At 47.5% G+C, this 20,003-nt stretch overlaps 1 protein-coding gene across 2 annotated transcripts in view; it reads right to left on the reverse strand.

Annotated features, from left to right (window-relative positions):
• Positions 1–20,003, reverse strand: part of TMEM255A (transmembrane protein 255A) — a 47,991-nt gene that overhangs the window by 3,190 nt on the left and 24,798 nt on the right. The window contains exons 6-9 of one of the 2 annotated variants that reach the window (XM_082377436.1): positions 19,878–19,949; positions 19,381–19,469; positions 12,227–12,389; positions 5,800–5,943 (exon numbers count right to left, since the gene is read on the reverse strand). In XM_082377436.1, the coding sequence (XP_082233562.1) occupies positions 5,800–5,943; positions 12,227–12,389; positions 19,381–19,469; positions 19,878–19,949 (468 nt within the window). The remainder of the gene's footprint in view (positions 1–5,799; positions 5,944–12,226; positions 12,390–19,380; positions 19,470–19,877; positions 19,950–20,003) is intronic. The other variant, XM_082377437.1, reaches the window with a different exon arrangement.

The following is a 20,003-nucleotide window of genomic DNA, read 5'->3' on the forward strand; positions in this document are numbered from 1 at the left end:
TCCCTGGCCCGTGTATACCCTCGACCCTAATGATTTTCCTGCTCAAGGAGAGTTGGCCTGTTTTGTTCACTGCTCTCTCTCCCAGAACTCAGAACAGTGCTTGGCAAGTAGGAGGTACTCTAACTTCAGGAGCATAGAAGATGAACTTGGCATGTTTTTTAAAAAAATAAAATCTATTTTCAAAGACTACGGTCACATCTTGTGGGTACTGTTGCCTTGCTCCAGTGGTGGAGCATGGCTGAGGCCTGAAGGCTGGAGGGGTCTATAGGGATGGCAAGAGGCAGGAGGCCAGTTTTAGGCTCTCAGGAAGAGCAAACGTAAGCTAACGAACAGGGCTGCAGAACTGCAATTTTCTGTTGTGCCTTAGCTCTAGGAGGAACTGCTATATTAAAAAAAAAAAAAAAGACCCACTTACATCAAAAAATTTCTCAAGAGTTCAAGTGCTGTCTGGGGAGGTCAATGCCTTTTCTTTGTTCTGCTGGCCGGAGTCTAAGTAGATCATGTCATTTTCAGGCCTAGAGCAATCTAGAGTCAGCCTTGCCATGAGGTATATGGAGCCTGAGACCAGTTGGCTGATTCTCCTTATCACCAGTCCTGACCTCTGCACTCCTTAGAGAGGGTTGTCCTGGTTTCTAGGTCTTGCTTGAGACACTGAAATCTCCATCTCCCACCACATAATGTCAGGACTGAGAAGAGGCCGTAGCGGCCAACATCCCCTCCTTCCCCATCACATCCATCCTTTCGAGCTGAGAGAAGGAATGACAGGGTCATAGAAAGCCTTTAAAGACAAAAGAACTTGAGGCAGTGGACTCGAGACAAGCCAGATTCCTTTCAAAAATCTCAAAATTTCTCCTCCCTCCAGGAGGAGGTATGCTTTCTAAGACACTGGAATCGTGATTTCCTAGTTTTCCACTCCGCACTGCACAACTCTCTCCTCTCTCTCCCTCCTCTTCTTTTGCTTTCCTCAACTAAGAACGCTGTCCTCTTAAACCAGAGAGGAGAGCAAAAACCCACTAGGGACAAGATCTCTGTGGCTGGGGATGTGCCACTCTGCCCTTCCAAATCCCGTTCCAGGATAGTGAGAGCCAGGACGCCAGTTCTCTGTGGCCCAGCCACAGAAGGGAGGGGCAAGTTTCTGACGGTGGAGCTAAAGGCCGTTCTGTCCTGAGAGGCAGTAAAAGGCTGCCGTGGGCAGCAGCTGCCGTGGGTGGCAGTTGTACACTTTGATAATAAGAGGGGGTGGTACAACGGCCTTGGGTTTTCACTTCTCAGTTTCATGTTTGGGAAAGTATTAAGGGGGAAGGGGGTGGGATGCTTCTCACTTCCCTTTGAGGATGCTGGGAGTCTTAGGGATAAACTCGAAGGGCTCCTGGCAGAGTTAGGGAGCTAACTGGCTGCAGTCCACACACACCCCTGGGATTTGTTGCGGGTGGGGCGGGGTGGGGGGCGCCCACCGTACCAGTGCATAGTTTCCTAGCAACAGGCAGGCACCTTGGGAAAGATCTGGCTTTGTTGCAGCTGGGGAGCTGGCCCGGTGCATTTTGCTTCCTGCCTAAGAGTCGACTGGACTAGGGACAGGCAGCTCAGAAGAACAGAGCTTTGAATCCTTTCGCACCACAAAGCATGAAAAGCATGAAAAGCATCTAAATAGCCTACTGCTGGGCCTCGTCAGCTCGAGCGAGCTTCCCGAGCTGCTGCTTAGAGGCTGGGGTGGCCTAGGGCGGTGGAGCTACAGAGGAGGGAGCCGGCTCTCTCTCCCGCCTCAGCCTGCCCCTCCCTGCCCCATGCAGACCCACACTCCGCAAGACCCTTGTGCGTTTCTGTCACGTGTGCTTCTCTCTTCAGAAGCACTGGGAGGCAGTGACTCCAAAAAGAGCCCCGGAACTGGCCGGGTGATAAAGGGTACCAGCAAAAGATGCTGTGTCCCAAGGGTGAAATCCAGGGTCTCTTGGTTCTTTGCATTCCCCCTCTGTTTCTGACCCAGAAAGCAAAGCCAGGGGAGACGGAGAGAAGAGTGGAGAAAAGGAAGAGGAAGAAAAAGGGAGGGATCAGAAACAAGAGAAAGGAGGAGAGGCAAGGAGAACCTCAGCAGGAGAGGGGAAATAAAAAGTTGAGTGGCGGCAGCAGCGGCAGCCTCCTAAGGCTCTCAGCAACCTGCGCCATCTACCGCCTCCCCCCGGACTAGCGCGACCCTCTCATTCAAGGGGCCCCATTTATAATGGGTCCTGTTCAGTGGCTACGACGAAACCTAGCGTACCTTCATGTGATTTAATAAAGAGCATAAACAGAGGTGCTCGCATTTTGCAGAGGCTTTTGTTTTAAGCTAAACTTGGCGATTCACCAAATGGCTAGAGTGAAATAGGGGGTCTGGCCCAGTAGGCCAGACTAGGGAGTATGGCTGGAAGCCTTAAGGGATTTACCCCAAAGCTACACTGGGTTGAATTTCCCAGCAGAAGTAGAAACGGATGCTTTATACCCTACAGGATATGGACTGCTTGGCCATGGGGAAATGAGTGCAAGGGGCAAGAGAAGTGAGCGCTGGGGAGGTGAGCAAGGAGGCACCAGCAGTCTTGGCTTCTAATCTTGGACGCCTTGGAGTCCAACATTTGCAAGAGTCACAACATCCTCAGGGCCAGCTGACCAGACCCACGTCCTCGCTCCCGTCTGACCACAAGAAATGTTTCCCAAGCTTCCTGACTGGACAGCTACCCAATAAGAGCATGACTTTGAGGGGTGAAAACAAAACTCTATAAATCTCCTCTTCCTTCTATCAGCCTTGGGATAAAAAGGAAAGAGAAGTCTTCAAAGGCAGTGACATAAATAGTCCTATTTGGAAACGACCAGAATGGGGAAGTCATTCAGGAGAAAGTCTAGAAAGGTCAGTTTTCCTGCTATGATTTGGGCCCTTTTACAATCTGAGATGAGACTAAGGGAGCTCTGGCTTTTGGTTTTTTTTGGTAGGTCTGTGCTTCTGGTGGTTTTATTGTCAGAGGTGGTGTGCGTTTTGCTGACTGCTTTCTATTTATCTGGGAACATAGCAGATGTTCCTTCATCCTCTTGGCTTTCTTGGGGAAAGACTGGTATTTCCTCCTATGAAACAATAAGGGAATGGAACTTGGTGAACAAAAGAAAGCTCCACTCAAATACTAAAGTGAAATACTTTGTAAGTTCTAGAAGGAAACAAATCACTTAAAAACATACACCTTAAAACCCATAAATTTATAAAGTCTCCAAAAAGGAAATACAAAAGACGGCTTGAACCTACAGAAAGAACCAGAAGAGGTATAAGAAGTGTCCCAGTAGTCCTTGGAGTGGGGAGCAATTTAATAACATAATAAGAGAAAGTAAAGGGAATCCCCTGGCAGTCCAGTGGTTAGGACGCCACGCTTTCATTGCCAAGGGTGCGGGTTCAATCCCTGGTCAGGGAACTAAGATTCCACAAGCCGCGTGGCACAGCCAAATGGAAAAAAGAGAGAGAGAGAGTAAAGAGACCCTTTCCGAGTCATGATTAGGAAGCCCATAATTTAAACCAGTAGAATGTGTAAATATCCTAAAATTAACTGGGGAAAAGATCAATGCTATACTCATACTTACAGCTTCTCCAAAGAATCCCTCAAGCCAATCTCTGGCATCAGACAGACTTGGATACATATTCTTGTCCTCCACTTACCATCTCTGTGACTGTGGAGAGGTTACTTACTTCCTCCATGACTCAGTCATCTCAACTTAAAAATGGCAATGACAAGAGTATTTCCCTCAAACGACAAAAATGAGATAACTGTAAAGCACTTAGCACAATGCTTGGTACATAGTAGGTGCTCATTGAATAGGAGCTGTCATTAAAAAGCAGAGGCTTCCACAAATCCCTGAAGTGCCTGCTTTGAGCCCACGGTGTAGGTTTGGGTTAGGTGGCTAGATTTGGATCCCTTCTCTGAGTTAGGTACCCTGTGTCTGGGTTTCCATAGCACTCTGGGTAATAGTCTACTTACTGTTTTGTCCCCACTGCTGTCCCCTGACCAGTCCCCTTCAGGTCCCTAGACTGGTCTCTTAATGCAGGGCCTATGTCTCATTCAATCTCTCCATCCATAGCTCCTGGCCCAGTTCCTGGCACATGGGAACACAGAGTCAACACTGACTGAACTGAAACCAACAGCCTGGGCCACCACTGGCATTGGCAATCTTGTTTTCATGCCTGGGGTAGTGTTTGAATGAGGAATGATGGACAGAGAGATGGCCCCATCCCCTAAACAGGGGCTTCCTATCTTAGAGTTTGCAGCAGCCATCACCAAGGAGGTTATTGTTACTACTTCAGGGGTTCGTTATAAAGTGAAAAGTCCTAAAATCAATATAGTCAATATAATTTACTTCGATATAAAAAAAAATGGAAGCAGCCTCTTGGGAGCCACGCATGGCCCCTCTGCCCCAGGATGACTTTTTATTATGGGCGTCCCCAAAGAATGGTGACCCTCCTGTGCTAGGTTCAACATCCCTGCATTCTTTTAAAGGACTCCTTTGCCTCTGTCACTACTGCAATTATCTATGCCTTTTTAGAACATATTTGTGTTTTCCGGTCTATATTACCTATTTGGGGAACAAGTTCCCTGATTTGTCTACCCGTGAATACAGTAGGCTTTAAAACAAGTTCTAACATCTTTTCCCAAGCTTTAATGGATGCCTCCTTGTGCTGGTGCTGTATTTTATGACAGCAAACAAATCCATCTTCACACTATAGATACGTATTCCTATTGCCATATAGAGTCCTAGACCTCCCCGTACAGTATGTAAACCAAACCAAAGTACACTTTATTCAACTAAATAGGGGGGTTTTCAGTTTCAATTATTTTGTTAATCTGAAGTGGAAATTAGGTTGCCCAAGGGCTCTGTTTTTCTAAACTGGCTGGTTAATTGGAACCACCCCCAAACAGTCATGCTTTTATGTCCCCTTGGAGCATTCAGGGCTCGTGGTCAATAGAAGTAAATTCATTATGAGCTTCCCTCCTTTCAAAGGCATTTCCTTGGTCCCCAAACTTTGAATTAACCAGATTCGAGTGTAATCCCATCCTTCTGTGGTCCAGGGTTTAGGGTCACTGTAAATGCCTAAAAGACTGTTCCGTTTGTTTTCCTGAAGTGTCTAGTTCAGTGCTCTGCATACAATGAATTCCTTTTAATTATGTGCCTTTTGGGTTCTGTTCTTCTGTGCTTAGTCTTAGCTCAAAAGGAAAATGGTAAAGGGCAAATTTGGTAACACTTATTTCTGACCCACGTGATAACAAGGCAAAAAAGGGGAGGAGGGTGTATAAAAAATATTTTCTCTGCAGAGTCCCAGTTAGGAAGTCTGGAGGAAAAGAAGGGACTTCTTCCTCATTACAGATTTGATTCAAACCCTTGTGTGGCTCAGAATGCCCTTGTGCTAAGGAGCAGGACTAGGCAGGCCTCTCCCGGTGGCAGAGAAATGGAAAAGGCCCCTGTTGGACAGGGGTCCGTGGTGACATACTCATGAGTACCTCGGTGTAGGTCAAGGCAACTTGGGACACCTGGATCCTATCTCCTCTCCCCTTTTCTTCCCTCATTCTGTTTCTTCTCCTCTTGTGTCTTTCCCACCCTCCCCATCTCTCCCATCATTGCCTGCCTATGCAGTCCTTAAGCTAGTCCCTGGTACCCACAGGCTGCTAAAGGCCCTCAGGGATAGAGAGCCTGGCTACGTCATATATATTAGAAAGGGTCCATAATTAGGGAGAGAACGAGACAGCATGAGCGAGAGCAAGGGTAATAGAGAGTTCTTTTTCTCTCAAAACATACCTGAAAGTCATAAGCAGAATAAGGTGGCAGGTGAGGAGGGCTATGGTAGTAGGTATTATAGGATGCCACTTGAGGACGAGCGTAGTAAGAAACAGTCGGATGGGCATTTTCAACAGAACAGTTCAGTGCTGGGAGAGTTGGGTTCTGCAGAAAAACATAAATTAGAAACAACATAAACGTTCATCACTAGGAGAATGGTTAAATAAACCATGTACATTTGTACTACAGAATACTATGGAGCTATTGATAAACAATGATGTGCACCTATATTTAGTGACAGGGAAGTTGTCCAGGATATATTGTTAAATTAAAGAAACAAAAACAAGCCATTGGCAAAACTATGGAGACAATAAAAAGATTAGTGGTTGCCAGGGGTTGGGGTTGGGGTTGGGGAGAGGGATGAATAGGCAGAGCCCAGAGTACTTTTAGGACAGTGAAAATACTGTTTGCCACCATAATGATGGATACATGTCATTATACATTTGTCCAAACCCATAGAATTACGACAGCAAGAGTGAACCCTGGGGCTTCCCTGGTGGCGTAGTGGTTGAGAATCCGCCTGTCAATGCAGGGGACACGGGTTCGAGCCCTGGTCCGGGAGGATCCTGCATGCCGCGGAGCAACTAAGCCCATGCGCCACAGCTACTGAGCCTGCGCTCTAGAGCCCGCGTGCCACAAGTACTGAAGCCCACGCGCCACAACTACTGAAGCCCGTGCGCCTAGAGCCCGTGCTCCACAGCAAGAGAAGCCACCGCAATGAGAAGCCCGCGCACTGCAATGAAGAGTAGCCCCCGCTTGCCACAACTAGAGAAAGCCTGCACGCAGCAACGAAGACCCAACGCAGCCAAAAATAAATAAATAAATAAATTTATTTAAAAATAAAAAAGAGCGGGGCTTCCCTGTGGCGCAGTGGTTGAGAATCTGCCTGCCAGTGCAGGGGACGCGGGTTCGAGCCCTGGTCTGGGAGGATCCCACATGCCGTGGAGCACACAATTACTAGGCCTGTGAGCCACAATTACTGAGCCTGCGCGTCTGGAGCCTGTGCTCCGCAACAAGAGAGGCCGCGATAGTGAGAGGCCCGCGCACCGCGATGAAGAGTGGCCCCCACTTGCCGCAACTAGAGAAAGCCCTCGCACAGAAACGAAGACCCAGCACAGCCATAAACAAATAAATAATTAAAAAAAAAAAAGAGAACCCTAAGGTAGACTATGAACTTTGGGTGATTCTGATGTGGTGATATAGCTTCATCCTTGGTAACAAATGTACCCCTCTGGTGGGGGCTGTGGGTAATGGGGGAGGCCGCGCACGTGTGGGGAAGGGGTACGTGGGAAATCTATCTTCCTCTCAATTTTGCTGTGAACCTAAAACTGCTCTAAAAAAATAAAATCTTTTTAAAAAGCCACCATGTTACATTAATGTAGCATAATCCCAGTTTATGTAAAAAATAAAGACTCAAACAATTATACACATATGTGTGTTTGTCAATGAAATTAATCTGGAAAGATTCACAACAGACTGTTAACTATGGTTATCTCTGGGGAGGGCAGCGGTACTAGGAAGTAAATGAGGACTCTTCACTTTCAATTATATAGCCAAGGCTTTCGCAACTAACATGTATTACTTGTGTCATTTCCCCGCAACTTATTATTTTGAAAAATTCAAACCTATAAAAAAGTTGAAATCATTTGTATGATTTTCAAAAGCAAAAAAGAAAAAGAAGAAATTGAGACCCCAAATACAAAATGTCAAACGGACAAGGCTATTGCTATTGCTGTGACAGAAATGTGATCGATCACAAAGGGTTTGTAAAAGTTGTAAGGATTCTTGCAGATTCCACCCTTTTTGGGAAAACAAAGCAATGCAGAAAGAATTTAATACCATTTTTATAACATGGTGTCGTGTGTAGCCCTTCAAGGGTTAAAGCTAATCTTATCCAGGATGGGGTTGCAGATTTCAACAAGGCCAAAACACTGCTCAAGGAAGCCACCACTGCTCATTAGTTCCCAAGCAGGACTGTGCTCTGTACCTTATGAGTGCCACATGGGTCAAGGTGTGGGTAAATGTTCTTTCCATCATCCATGTCATTGACACCCCCTCCATTCATGTGGATAATCAACAGCTGTCTGTAAAATCAATGTGTCTTCTTTCTGGTACGTATCTACTTGGCATTAACGGAGAGCAGAAGCTTCCTCTCAAGTGATGAAAATGTGTGGGCAGGCTTTGGCAATGTCACAGGCAACCATGGTGGGATGTTGGCAGAGGAAACTCCCTTATAGCAAGTTTCAACACAGTCTGTTGCTCTCTTCCTTGGAGTGGGTTACTGTTTACATCTCTAGGAGGTTTGAAGAGCTACAAGCCTCAGTCATTATGATGCTGCTCACAGACAACCAGAGAAATGTTTCTCAGCCTCTCTCTTGTGTGGGAGAGAACTTAGATCTTGACCATTCCAAGGGCTGGCTCGCGTTACAGAAGAGTGCTCAGAAATGCCCTTACCTCTCCACAAGGATTCCAAAAAGAAATGTCATCCCTGAGGAAGTCCCAGAAACCATGTTCCGTTGGCCTTGTGTCAGTTAAAAACACACCCTCCAGCTCTTGCAAAACGAAACCAGTTCTTCTATGCAAATAAACTAAGCCTAACCATAGAGAAGCAATCATGCAATGTAAACTCTATCTAGAAAAGGTTTTGTGTGTGCAGCGAGGCTGGGGGTCCAGGACAATCTTTGAAAGGAAGTTGACTATTATAGAGAAATAAACACAGGAGGAAGATTAAATAAGCACAAGAAAGCCACAGAAGAGAAGTGTAGAGGACGTAGAGAAAATGGACAGGGCACCAAGAGAGGTTGAGGGAGTGAAGGGGGGTGAAGTCAGGAGTCAGGCAGGGAAGAAGCAAAAGGGATGGCCCCAAATAATGGTCTGCTTATGGTTGTTGTTTTTTTTAATATTTATTTATTTTGGCTGCTTCTGGTCTTAGTTGCGGCATGCGGGATCCTTTGTTGCAGCATGCAGGATCTTTACTTGTGGCAAGTGGGCTTCTTAGTTGCAGCATGCATGTGGGATCTAGTTCCCTGACCAGGGATCGAACCCAGGCCCCCTGTATTGGGAGCATGGAGTCTTACCCACTAGACCACCAGGGAAGTCCCATGGTCGGTTATGTTTTAAATCAGTAATTCTGATTTTCCAATAAATCTGGGCTCCATCTCTACTTGTGTGTGCATATAGGAGTGCGTGTATTTCTGTACCAATAATTCTGGGGCTTAAGTTATGAGACCCCCATTTTTGACCAGTAGCATTCTGAGCTCCAGTGAAACAGTTACTAGGTAGCACGGGAAATGGTCAAAGCCGTCTCTCCTGGACAACACTGAGTCTCTTCTGAGACAACAATTGCGGACTTTGGAAAGAAGGCCGCTTTGACTTCTCCCCACTTTACTCTAAACCAGAGACACCAAGTAGGAGAAAATGGCAAGATATAATCACCTTTTAAAGATTCACCTCAAATTCTTATATCTTTGGGCAGCAAACACTTTGGTCATCAAACATTTGTTCAACACCCTTTTCACCAAGCCCCTCTGGTCAGGGAAAGAAGACGTCTTTTTTCCTTTCAGGTTCCCACAACTCTGGAAACGATGCTCTGAGCTGATCTCTTTGAAGGCTGCCAGCTCACAGCTATTGGCTCCTGGCCTCACTACTCAGGAATGCCTTTCATCAGCCAGCACCCCTGGGCCTCCCTGCAGCCCCCAAGGCATCCTACTCAAGGCGGAGGCACGCCAAGAGTCACCAAGCACATCTGGACCCGGGCCGAGGATTTTATGTAGGCCTACCTGGTTGATGCTCCAGGATTTTCCACACCATGTGCCTCATTTTAATAAAGTGATGGAAACAATGGTTCCTCCTTGGTGCCCCCGTCTTATAACCCCCGCTTGTTCTCTCCCGTCACGAATCAAATCTTCTGCCCCTGCTCTTTGCCTTCATCTTTCGTTTTCCCCACTGGCCCTTGATTGGGTTCCCAGGCCTGGCATTTGATGACGCTCAGGTCTTCCCTCGCCCTCCTCCTTTCCTCTCAGAGAAGCTCCCAACAGTTGGAAACAACTTGCTTTTAATTTTTTTAATGAAGGCAACTAAACAAAGGAGGTCATGTCTGTTAAAACACTTGTAGAACCAGAAAGGGCCAGCCGAATGCTCGTTAGGGGCAGCTGGGATGAAGCAGAAGGAGCAAAGGCTCTGGCATCTAACACACCTGGGCTCCACTCCCAGCTCTGCTATTTAGCCCTGGGCAGGTAACTTGACCTCTGTTGGCCTGTTTCCTCATCTGTTAATGGGGGGAGTAATATTTACTTCACGAGGTACTAGTGGTGGTGAGGAGCGGAGAAAGAAATTGTACAAAAGCCCTTTACGGAGAGTAAAGGGGCCATTACTGGCACCTCTCAGGACAGACTGTCAACAAGCCCCTATTCCCCTAGAGATCAAGGTCACAGTGAAATTAACAGTGCAGACTGTACACCTGAAACTAATATGCTATTGTAAGTCAACTATACTTCAACAATTAAAAAGAGTTCAGAAATAAACCTAAACATCAATGGTCAATTGAGTTTTGACAAAGGTCCTTGCAGGAGCCCCACAGAGCCTACCAAGTGGCCACCAGCCACTCCATTTGTACATCAGGGCGCTCAGCTGTCCATGTCCGAGAGCTCGAGGGATAATTCAGAGAAGCCTTAACACTCATCCTGATGTCCCATCTCAACTCGCCAGCCCCAACCAGACGCTTCTCTTCCAGCCCGAGCGGCTCAGATTCTACACAAGGCCTCTGCTTTCACCTGCCCCCTGGGGAAAGTCTCCAAGAACAAAGGGCATTCTTTTCTCCAAAGAAGCTCCAACCCAGAAACAGCTTTTCTGAAGCTTTCTCACCCCAATGCTCCGTCAGGCCCGAACTTACAGGACAGCCTTCTCCCTCCAAGGGGCCCCCCTACCTTGATGATTCCCCCAAGCTTGTGCTTTCCCGGGCGGGAGGAGGGGCCCGGGAATGAGAAATGCGTGTGTGAGAGAGGGACAGTCGGGCTGGGCAGCAGGGTCACCAGCAGGAACACTCAATACTTCCAGTTAGCCCGGTTCTACTGGGGACTTGTTGCCCAAAACTGCGGAGTTTTTTCTCTTCCCTGGTCCCACCGCACCTTTCACTTTCCATTACTCATCCTTTTGACGGTCCAGGGCCAAACTACAGGCTGCCTTTCAGCTTCCTGTTCCTCAGTGACTCCCCAAATGGGACAGAAACAGCCAAAGGCCTAGGGGTTATCTGCCTCATTTCTGGGGTCAAAGGAAAACCCTTTTTAGGCACAAAATAATTCCCTAGACATGGGTGGGACATTTCTTTAAAGCAGCCATACTCAACCATGGCCACAGTTGGAGTCACCTGGGGGGCTTTTAAAAAAGTATTGACGCCTGGGCTTCAATTTAGACCAATCAAATTGGCATCTCTGGAGGAGCGGTCCGGGCAGCCGGATTTTTTAGAGCACCTCAGGTGATTCCATTCTAATCTGAAGCCAGGTTGAGAACCATAGCTCTAAAGCTATTATTATCTCCATAATTAGGGATCAAGGTTTATTACATAAGCAAATAAATGCTTTGAAATGCTTTAAAAGCAAAAGAAGGAAGGACCCCACTATTATGGAGCACCTACTGGGCGCTGAGTCCTAGGGTGCCTTTGCAGACATACACACGAATATGGAAAAGAGTTGAAAGGGAGCACAGGGGACGCAGGGAGACTGAGAGTGAGGTTAAGGTTGAGGACAAGACCTGACCAGCAGTTTAGCCTAGGGCTGGGCCTTCACATGCAGAAAGAGTCCTGAGGCTCTTTCTGGAGAAACTCCAGGAGGAAATTCCTGGGGAGGGGGAGACGAGCAGTACTCTTACCTGTAGCTAAAAACGTCTTTGCTTCCAGCTCTCCCAAAGTCTGTTAATAGAAATACCCCCAAAAAGGTTTCTACTAAAAGTGTGTGTGTGTGGAGGGAGTGGGGGGTGGTAATTAAGGCTATGTTTACATAGCTAGCATGAACCCCACCCACCCCCAGAATGTGCCTCAAAAACACAGGCAACTCACGTTAACAAGAAATGTCTGCAGGCTGATGGCATCACCTGGCTCCTTCGACTTGAGATGTTTGAAACCAGCTACATTTTTTTTTTTTGGCCCCACTGCATGGCATGTGGGACCTTAGTTCCCCAACCAGGGATCGAACCCGCGCCCCCTGCAGTGGAAACACGGAGTCCTAACCACTGGACCGCCAGGGAAGTCCCAAAGGCAGCTACATTCTTGAACCAAGGCTTTCTGTTCCTCCCTTCAAAGCGTGGGTCCCCATTGCCCCCAACCGCCTAGCCTCGCCCCAGCCCTGACAGGAGGAGGGGCCTCTGTGGGATGGGAAGTCACTTCCTTCCTTACCATGTCCTTAAAGCCCCCCAGGACAGCGGCAGTGATGATGCCCAGGAAGAGGCCGACGATGTTGAGGATGGTGGCGGACCAGAGCAGGTGGTAGAGGTGGATGATATCCTGGCAGCTGCTGACGTCAATGTACTCGTAGTAGCCACCGGTGATCTCCACCCGGCTGGACGGGGAGAAGCACATCCAGTCAGTCTCCAGGGGGCAGGCTGTCCCTCTAGGGCTTTGGCTACCATGCGGCTCAGTGAAAAGACAGGTGGGCAGGTGGGGAGCTATCGTAAGGGACATCGTAGCCAACAGTGCACTCGGGGAGCAAGATACGATAATCAATCAAAGTGTGATTACCGTTTATCCCCAAAAACCCTCCTACCTGCCAGAGAAACACTTGTTACCATCAGCTAATGCTAATCCTAGATGGCAATCATTGACACCTGCTATGTGCCCAGCACGGGGCTAAGCATTTTACAGACGTGAATTCATTACATCTGTGCTAATATGGCGGCTTCTAGTCAACAGGTGACTATTAAAATTAAGTAAAAAATTCAGTTCTTCAGTCTCACCAGGCACATGTTAAGTGCTCAGCAGCCACACGTTTAAGGGCCACACTAGTGGCTGGTTACTGTACTGGACAGAGCAGATTACAGCATTTCCATCATCGCAGAAAGTTCTATTAGGCTGTGCTGCAAATCCTTACAATATTGTATGAGGTAAGTACTACCACCATTCCCGTTTCACAGATGAAGAAACTGAAGCACAGAGACGTTAGGAATTTCCTCAAGTCGTAAGCGGTAGAGCTGGGATCTGAATTCAGGCTTCGAAGATTTCAGTGTTTCCTCTCTCAAAACAAAACAAAACACCAACAAACGAAAAACAACATCCCAATAAAGTACTAAAGCTGAATTCCTGCACAAAATCTGAATATCACCTCCTCAGAGAGGCCTTCCCTGACCACTCTGTCCAAAGACATCCCCACCCCCACCCAGCCTGGTCACTCTCTAGCCCACTACTTGCCATGAACTGAATTGTGTTCCCTTCCAAAATTCATATATTGAAGCCCTAACTCCCAAGGTGACTGTATTTGGAGAAGGGCTCTTAGGAGGTAATTAAGGTTAGATGAGATCATAAGGGTGGGGCCCTAATCTGATAGGATTGGTGGCTTTACAAAAAGAGGAAGAGAGAACTCTCCACACGCATGCACACACTGAGGAAAGACCACGTGAGGACACAACAAGGTGGCCATCAGCAAGCCAGAAAGAGAGCCCTCACCAGAACCTGACAATGCTGGTGCCTGATCTCAGACTTCCAGCCTCCAGAATTATGAGAAAATAAAGATTTGTTGTTTAAGCCAACCAGTCTATGGTATTTTGTTATGGCAGCCCAAGCTAATTTCCCTTCCCTAAATCCTCTGCAGCACTTACTCCTTACTAATGTGTGTGCTTCATTACTGTCTGTCTCCCTAACTTGAATGTGAGCTCCATGAGGTTAGGGACTTGGTTTGTTTTGTTCATTGCTGTGCTGGACACATAGTTGGTGCTACATGAATACTGGTTAAATTAATTAAATGGAAGCTCCTGTCTTCCTGGATGTTGCAAACTAGTTTACAACTTGGCCACTGGAATCAATAATGAATCTTAAACACTATGATTCTTACAATTAAACTTAGAACCAAACCCCCTGGCATCAGGGTAGTTATGTGTGACTCCCCTGCTAAAAGAATACAGAAAATGAAAAAGAAAAAAAAATTAAATGTTAACCTCCAAAATGAATCAGGGAGAGATTATTCACAGAAGACTTTTAAACTTTACAGATGAATTATCTTAGAATTCTTTAAAACCAGTGCTTCTTTAAGGAATTGAAATCAGTGTGGTTACAGGACAGCCTGCGTCAAAATCTGTTTGTGTGTCTATGTGCCTGCCTGTGTCAGTGTGTTAGTTGTGTGTGCCTGTGGGAGTCTCTGTGTGTCTGTGTGTGCATGCATCTTTGAGAAAGAGATGGTTAAACATGCAGATTCTGAGGCCCAGCCACAGTCCTACTAAATCTAGCAGAATCTCTTGGGGTGAGGCTCTGGAATCTGTGTTAACGAGCTCATTGATATTTGAGACCCGCTGTTTTAAATAGTAAGCTTTCATAGTGGAATTTTAACAGTGTGTCAATTCATCAGAATTTCAGCTGGATTTCAGGTTTTTCAGGAACATAGCTGGACACCACCTGGAAGCATACATTGAGTGTCTCCTATTAGCTGGCATGGTACTCGAGCCTGGGGATGGGGCAGGGAGGACACACAGATTACTTACTGCTCAAAAAGGCACCGCTGTACAAGAACTCTCCCCTGAAAAAGGCAGGCCTGTGTATAAGGGCGAGTGTGGGGTTGTAGGGGTGCAGGGGAGGCTTGAGAATCAGCTTCTGACTTCTCCCCAGGTATCTTTGCTTATGTCCTAAAACACCGAGGGTGGGCTGGTAGCACATACAGATGGGTGGTACAGCAGAGCAGACTCTGGAATCAGACTGCATTTGAACCCTGGCTCTGTCATTTATTTGCTGTCTGACCTTGAGCAACTTTCTTAACTTCTCTGAGCCCGGGGGATTTCATGAGCAAATGCACGGAAGCAGTACTCTAGCACATTGTAAGGGGCCCCCCCAAAACATGTAGCTGTGTTTTTTCCCTTTTAAGAGCCAGCCTCTGGCAAAATGATTCAAACCTTTGAATCGTGTTCTTAAAGGCAGTGACGCTTAAAAAGCACAGACCACAGCATGGGGCTAGGTTAGTAGTTCATTTAAAAGTATTCACTAATTGTAGAGAATGTATGTTTGGTTTCAGTTTGAGCGGGTTCAGCAGCTACTAAAATGTTTTTTTACTGAACCATGAAGCAAAAGAACATTAATACTAGATCTGGTTCAGGGTTTAGCGAATTAATGTGGTTTGTTTCTGTTTGAGATTCACGATTCCATTTGGTTCAGTCTCTGGGCAGAGCTTCGTCTGATAGTCCATCTTTTGGATTCTCACTGCTCCCACCCTCAAGCCTCCGTGACTGCAGGGCCCTCCTGCCAGACCCCATCACTGCCTGGTTCAGCTTCCTAACACATTTGTAAAACTAAAAGTCATTCATTTAATCAAAACCCTTCCCTGGCTACCCATTACCTTCAGGAAAAAGTATCCCAATTCCTCAGTCTGCCATAATCCAACTCCAAAGTGGAATCCACATTCCAGCCAGGCTGGAATCCTCAGAAGCACCAAACTGGCCATGCTGGGTACTTATTCCAGACCTTTGCTCAGATTTCTCCCCCTGCGTGGGAGGTACTGCCTTCTGTTCTCTGCCTGTCCTGATCTCTCCCGCTGCACAAAGCTTCAACACACACGTCTCATTCTTCAAGGACTCCAGCGCCCATTCATTAGCTTTGTACCTGGACTCCCACAGCCTCAGTCTGTTCTTAGTTTGGCACGTTGCATATGTCAATAATTCAGCTATTCATTTCATCTGATATTTACTGAGAGCCTACCCAGTGCTGAGTACCGTGCCGGGTGCTAAAGCTACAACCAAGGCCAAGATGGACACGATGGCTCCGTCTAAATTCTAACCTCTGGAGGGCCAAGGTCATCTCTTACACTTCTTTTGTGTCTCCCTCACTGCCTCCTAGCTGGGTGGTAGAAACGTTATGGGTCATCAATAGATACTTGGTGAATGAGTAACTGAGTTCAAAGACGGATCATTGCATTGATCATAAGATTGATTACCCAGTGCGGGCTTTTACCCCCTTGCTCCCAACTTGCTGGGTGTGCCTGGAGAAATAGATAACCTCTCTGTGTTTCAGTCCACATTCAACAGAGTAGGAGGCAACAGATCTTGGATAAAGCCAAAGGGCACCTTTCTGCTCTTCGATAAGGGCCTGGAACTATTCACCAACTCTTGGTGGGCAGGCAGCGGCTATGGGCAGCCTCTGTGCATCTTTCTCTCACTGCGTGTATTCTGTGTATCGGTCTAAACCCCCCTCCCCATAATCCCCCTGGTAAATTGAGTTCCTTAAGGGCAAAATGTTATTTTAAGGATATCTATTCTTCTAGAACAGTCCCTGGCACACAGTAGGAGCTCAATAAAAGTTTGGCAAAGGGAGGAATGGATGAAAGTGAGCTATCATCTTTCATTTTATTCATCACCAGCTGCAGCAGTTCACAAACCACCCCCATTTCCTTTCGCTTCCTTTAGGTTACACACCGAAAACCAGTGATATTGACTTGACGTCTCCAAAGCTGAGTGAAGGCTGAAAGGCAGCTGCTGCAGAGCTGCGTCCTAGAGAAACCACCTTCCTGCACAGGATGAAATGGAATCATCTATGTTTGGTATTAAAACCTCGCTGCCCCTGACGTCAAAGAAGGTCTGTGGCTTCGAGGGGACAGCAGAAACTCTGTTTCCGTAGCGCTATACAAATGACTGCCTGATGTTTTTGTTCCCACTTTTTTTTTTTTCTTGGCCTCCTTTCCAGGAAATGGACTAGAGGAGCTGGCAATTGATTAAAAATAGGCTTCGTGTGAGGAAAAAAAATACGCATTCGGCAAAATTAAAGTCTCCGAGCCTCAGAATGCTTGCAGCTAGCTATATTTAGGCCTGGAGATTAGGTCTCCTTCGAGCTGGCTGGAAAAAGTCTCGGGTCAAGGAAACTCTTTTCCTTCTATTGTAGGATCATCACCTCTTAAGTCTCGTGGCCTTGCTTTCTGACCGCATGGGACTGTTTCCTGATGAAAAGCTCAGTAAGTGGTTTTCTAGTGGCTTTGCCCTTGGAATCTCAATGCTACAGACCTGGGCAAGGCCTCGATCACCGCCTGAGGCTGGTCCCCAGGCATCAGGTAGGTGAACAGCATTTCCAGCTCAAAGGTTGTTAGGAGCAGTGTCCCCATGAACCCTCTTAGTTGTCTGGTCCAATAGTTTATTTTCCTGGGGAAAAGGGTGTTCCTCTTTTTGATCCTTTTCAACACATGTCACTCCCTTGTCATCAGGTCTTTCATTCAAGCCCGGTCCTGTGCCGGGGCCTGAGGATACAGATAAGATGAAGTTGTGTTCGCTGCCTTTAGGGAGCCCAGAGTTTAGCAGAGCTCCTCATAGAATTCCTTTAGGGCCTTGAAGACGATCCTGGCATGACTTGCTTTAAGAAAGTCAGTTATTATGAAGTTCAGATTGACAGGAAGATAAATTGGGCCTGAGTCTCCACTTAAAAAAAAATTCACCTAAAGGCTCAGCTAAATGGAATTTAAAGTAGGATTTAGTTTATTCAGACCTTTTTCAGAAACATACCTAATTGTGGAGAGAAAGGTGTGCCCATAAGGAATCACTTCTCAGCCCTCTCAGCGGGCCTCCTCTCTCCTCCTGGGATCTCAGAACGGAAAGGGAAAGGAGAGGGGAGAGGAGAGCTAGCCAGAGGACAGGGTGTCAAAAGGAGGGGAGGGGAAACAGAGGGGAGGACTGAGCAGGGGGAGGGGGATGGACACGGGAAGGCAAGAGGAAAGATAGCAAACTAACCCCAATTCCCCTAGGACCTATTTTACATTCCTTTGATCATTTTTGGAAGGATCGGCTCAGGGAGTACAATTATAGCCAGCTCTCCATCACCACTAAGGAGGGAAGTCCTTTACAAGTGTTAGTTATTATTACAACATGAATAATTGAATCTCCCAGATAATCCCGAAACCTCATTTGAGTCTTTAAGTTTCTCTTCCTCCACCGCCAAACCTTTTAACGAAATGAGACCGAAATGAGACCGGTGCTAGCAAAGAAAGTAAAAGGGCTGGCGTGAGTCCCCCCTTTTCCTCCCCCCACCCCACTGCCTCTGGTCTGTCAGGTCTTTAATCCTCAAACCGGAGAAACTGGCCCCCCAAAACCATGAGTAGGGAGTGTGAGTGAGGAGGGGTGCACCCAGCTGACCCCTCTGGACCTACCTAGCTCCATCCGGGCCCCTTCTGCCAACTCCTCCCTCCCTTCCGCCCTCCCCCTCCCCAGCACCCCTGCACTGAGAGCTGAAAGAAAACACGTGCATGGCAGGCACTGGCAGACAGACCCCGCGTACAGGGCCATTCACTTATGCTCTGCATCACCTGCTCACGCATTCCTGTCTATTCCACCTTCTAAATTGCTCTTAAAAGTACTCCTTGCTTTCCACCATCCCCAAACCAACTTAATCTAGGCTCTGTTCCCTTTGGCCTGGACTCTTGCAGTGGCCCCCTAGTAGCCTCCAGTCTCTAACCACTCAAATCCATCTTCCACGCTATACCCTTCAATGGCTCCCAGTTGCTCACAGGGTCAAGTCCAGAGGCATTCCTATGGCCAGTGAGCCCTCCGTGATCTGATCTGTGACCAGCGCTCTGCCCTCACCTCCCCCACAACTTCTGGGAAGACCCTGCCCACCTCCACCCCACTTGGGTTTGTTTCCTAACTCCCTCCTTATCCTTTAAGTCTCAGCTCCCACATCCCCTCCTCCTTGACACGCCCCCCCTCTTTGCCCCCAGCGACTCTGACTTCCAGTCATTTGCATAGAGAGGGTCTCCGGTACATCCCCAGATCCGCACAGCACTTCTCACACTAGGCTGTAATCAATGGCTCACAGGTCGGTCATCCCTGCTAGTCTGCGAGTTTCTCCGCAGGACTCTCTGTATTCCTGGCACCTAAATATGTCTTGAAAGAGAATAAATGATGTTTTAACAATTGAAGGGCAGAGCGCCAGAGTGGTTGTAGCAGAACTAGCACCAAAATCTAAGTTCTGTGAGGGCAAGGAATTTTGTTTTGTTTGCTGCTGAATCTCTAGCGTCTGGAACAGAGTCAGGCTATTTGTTGAACTTGGACTTAGACAGAACTGAGTATGAACCCAACCTCTACCATTTTCGAACTCTGTGTCACCTTGAACTACCTGTCTGTTTCCTCTGAGCCTCAGTCTTATCATCTGTAAAATGGGGATAATAATTCTACATACATCATAGGTAAGAATTAAATGAGATCAGATACTTGACAGCACCTAGCATGATGCCTGGCACAGAGAAGGCAAGTAATGCATGTCAGCTGAAATCCTTTGAAGACCAATGTCTTCTATTTCTCTGATCCCTACCGTGCGCCCTTCCCCGACCCTAGCCCTGCTCGTGCCCACTGTGGTCAAACCATCAGGGGCTCAGCACTCACTTGCCACAGTTGTAGAGGTCACAGCAGAAGCAGGTGTTGCCCCGGATGCGAGGTGTGCAGAATCCACGGCTGAGGTGAGGGCAGTTCACCTGGGGACACACCACAGTGAGGAGGTGAGCTGGCACTGGATGGGAGGCGGGACCCTCTGGGATTGGCACTGTGAGTTAGTGACTGATGGAGACGGTAAGGATGGCTGTGAAATGAACACACCAATGCACGGGCAGGATGGGGCTGGGCAGGTGGCTGGCTGAACTCATGTGTGAGGCAAGTCACTGGGGAGCTGGGCTCACGTGCAGCCTCAGCCACAGCCCTCAGGGCCCCATCCCTGAAGGGTGGAGATGGAGAGGAGGAAGGACGGATGGAAGGACGGACAGAAGAACAAATGGATGGTAGGAAATGAGGATACAAGGGGCGGGAAATCAGGGTATGGGGAAAAGGGGACCAGATGGGAAGGAAGACAGAGGGGCCATCACATGCACTCTGAAGTACAATAGTACCTCTCGAGCTGCCTGGGTAAGGTTCCTCATAACCCTCGCGGAAGGAGAATTTTTGGTTGAGGAACTTATGACCTTATATAGGAAAAATAGGGTTAGGGGGACCAGGGTTACAAGTGAACCTATGGA

The sequence above is a fragment of the Balaenoptera borealis genome (genome assembly GCF_965194805.1).
Source record: "Balaenoptera borealis genome assembly, chromosome: X".
Classification (NCBI taxonomy): domain Eukaryota; kingdom Metazoa; phylum Chordata; class Mammalia; order Artiodactyla; family Balaenopteridae; genus Balaenoptera; species Balaenoptera borealis.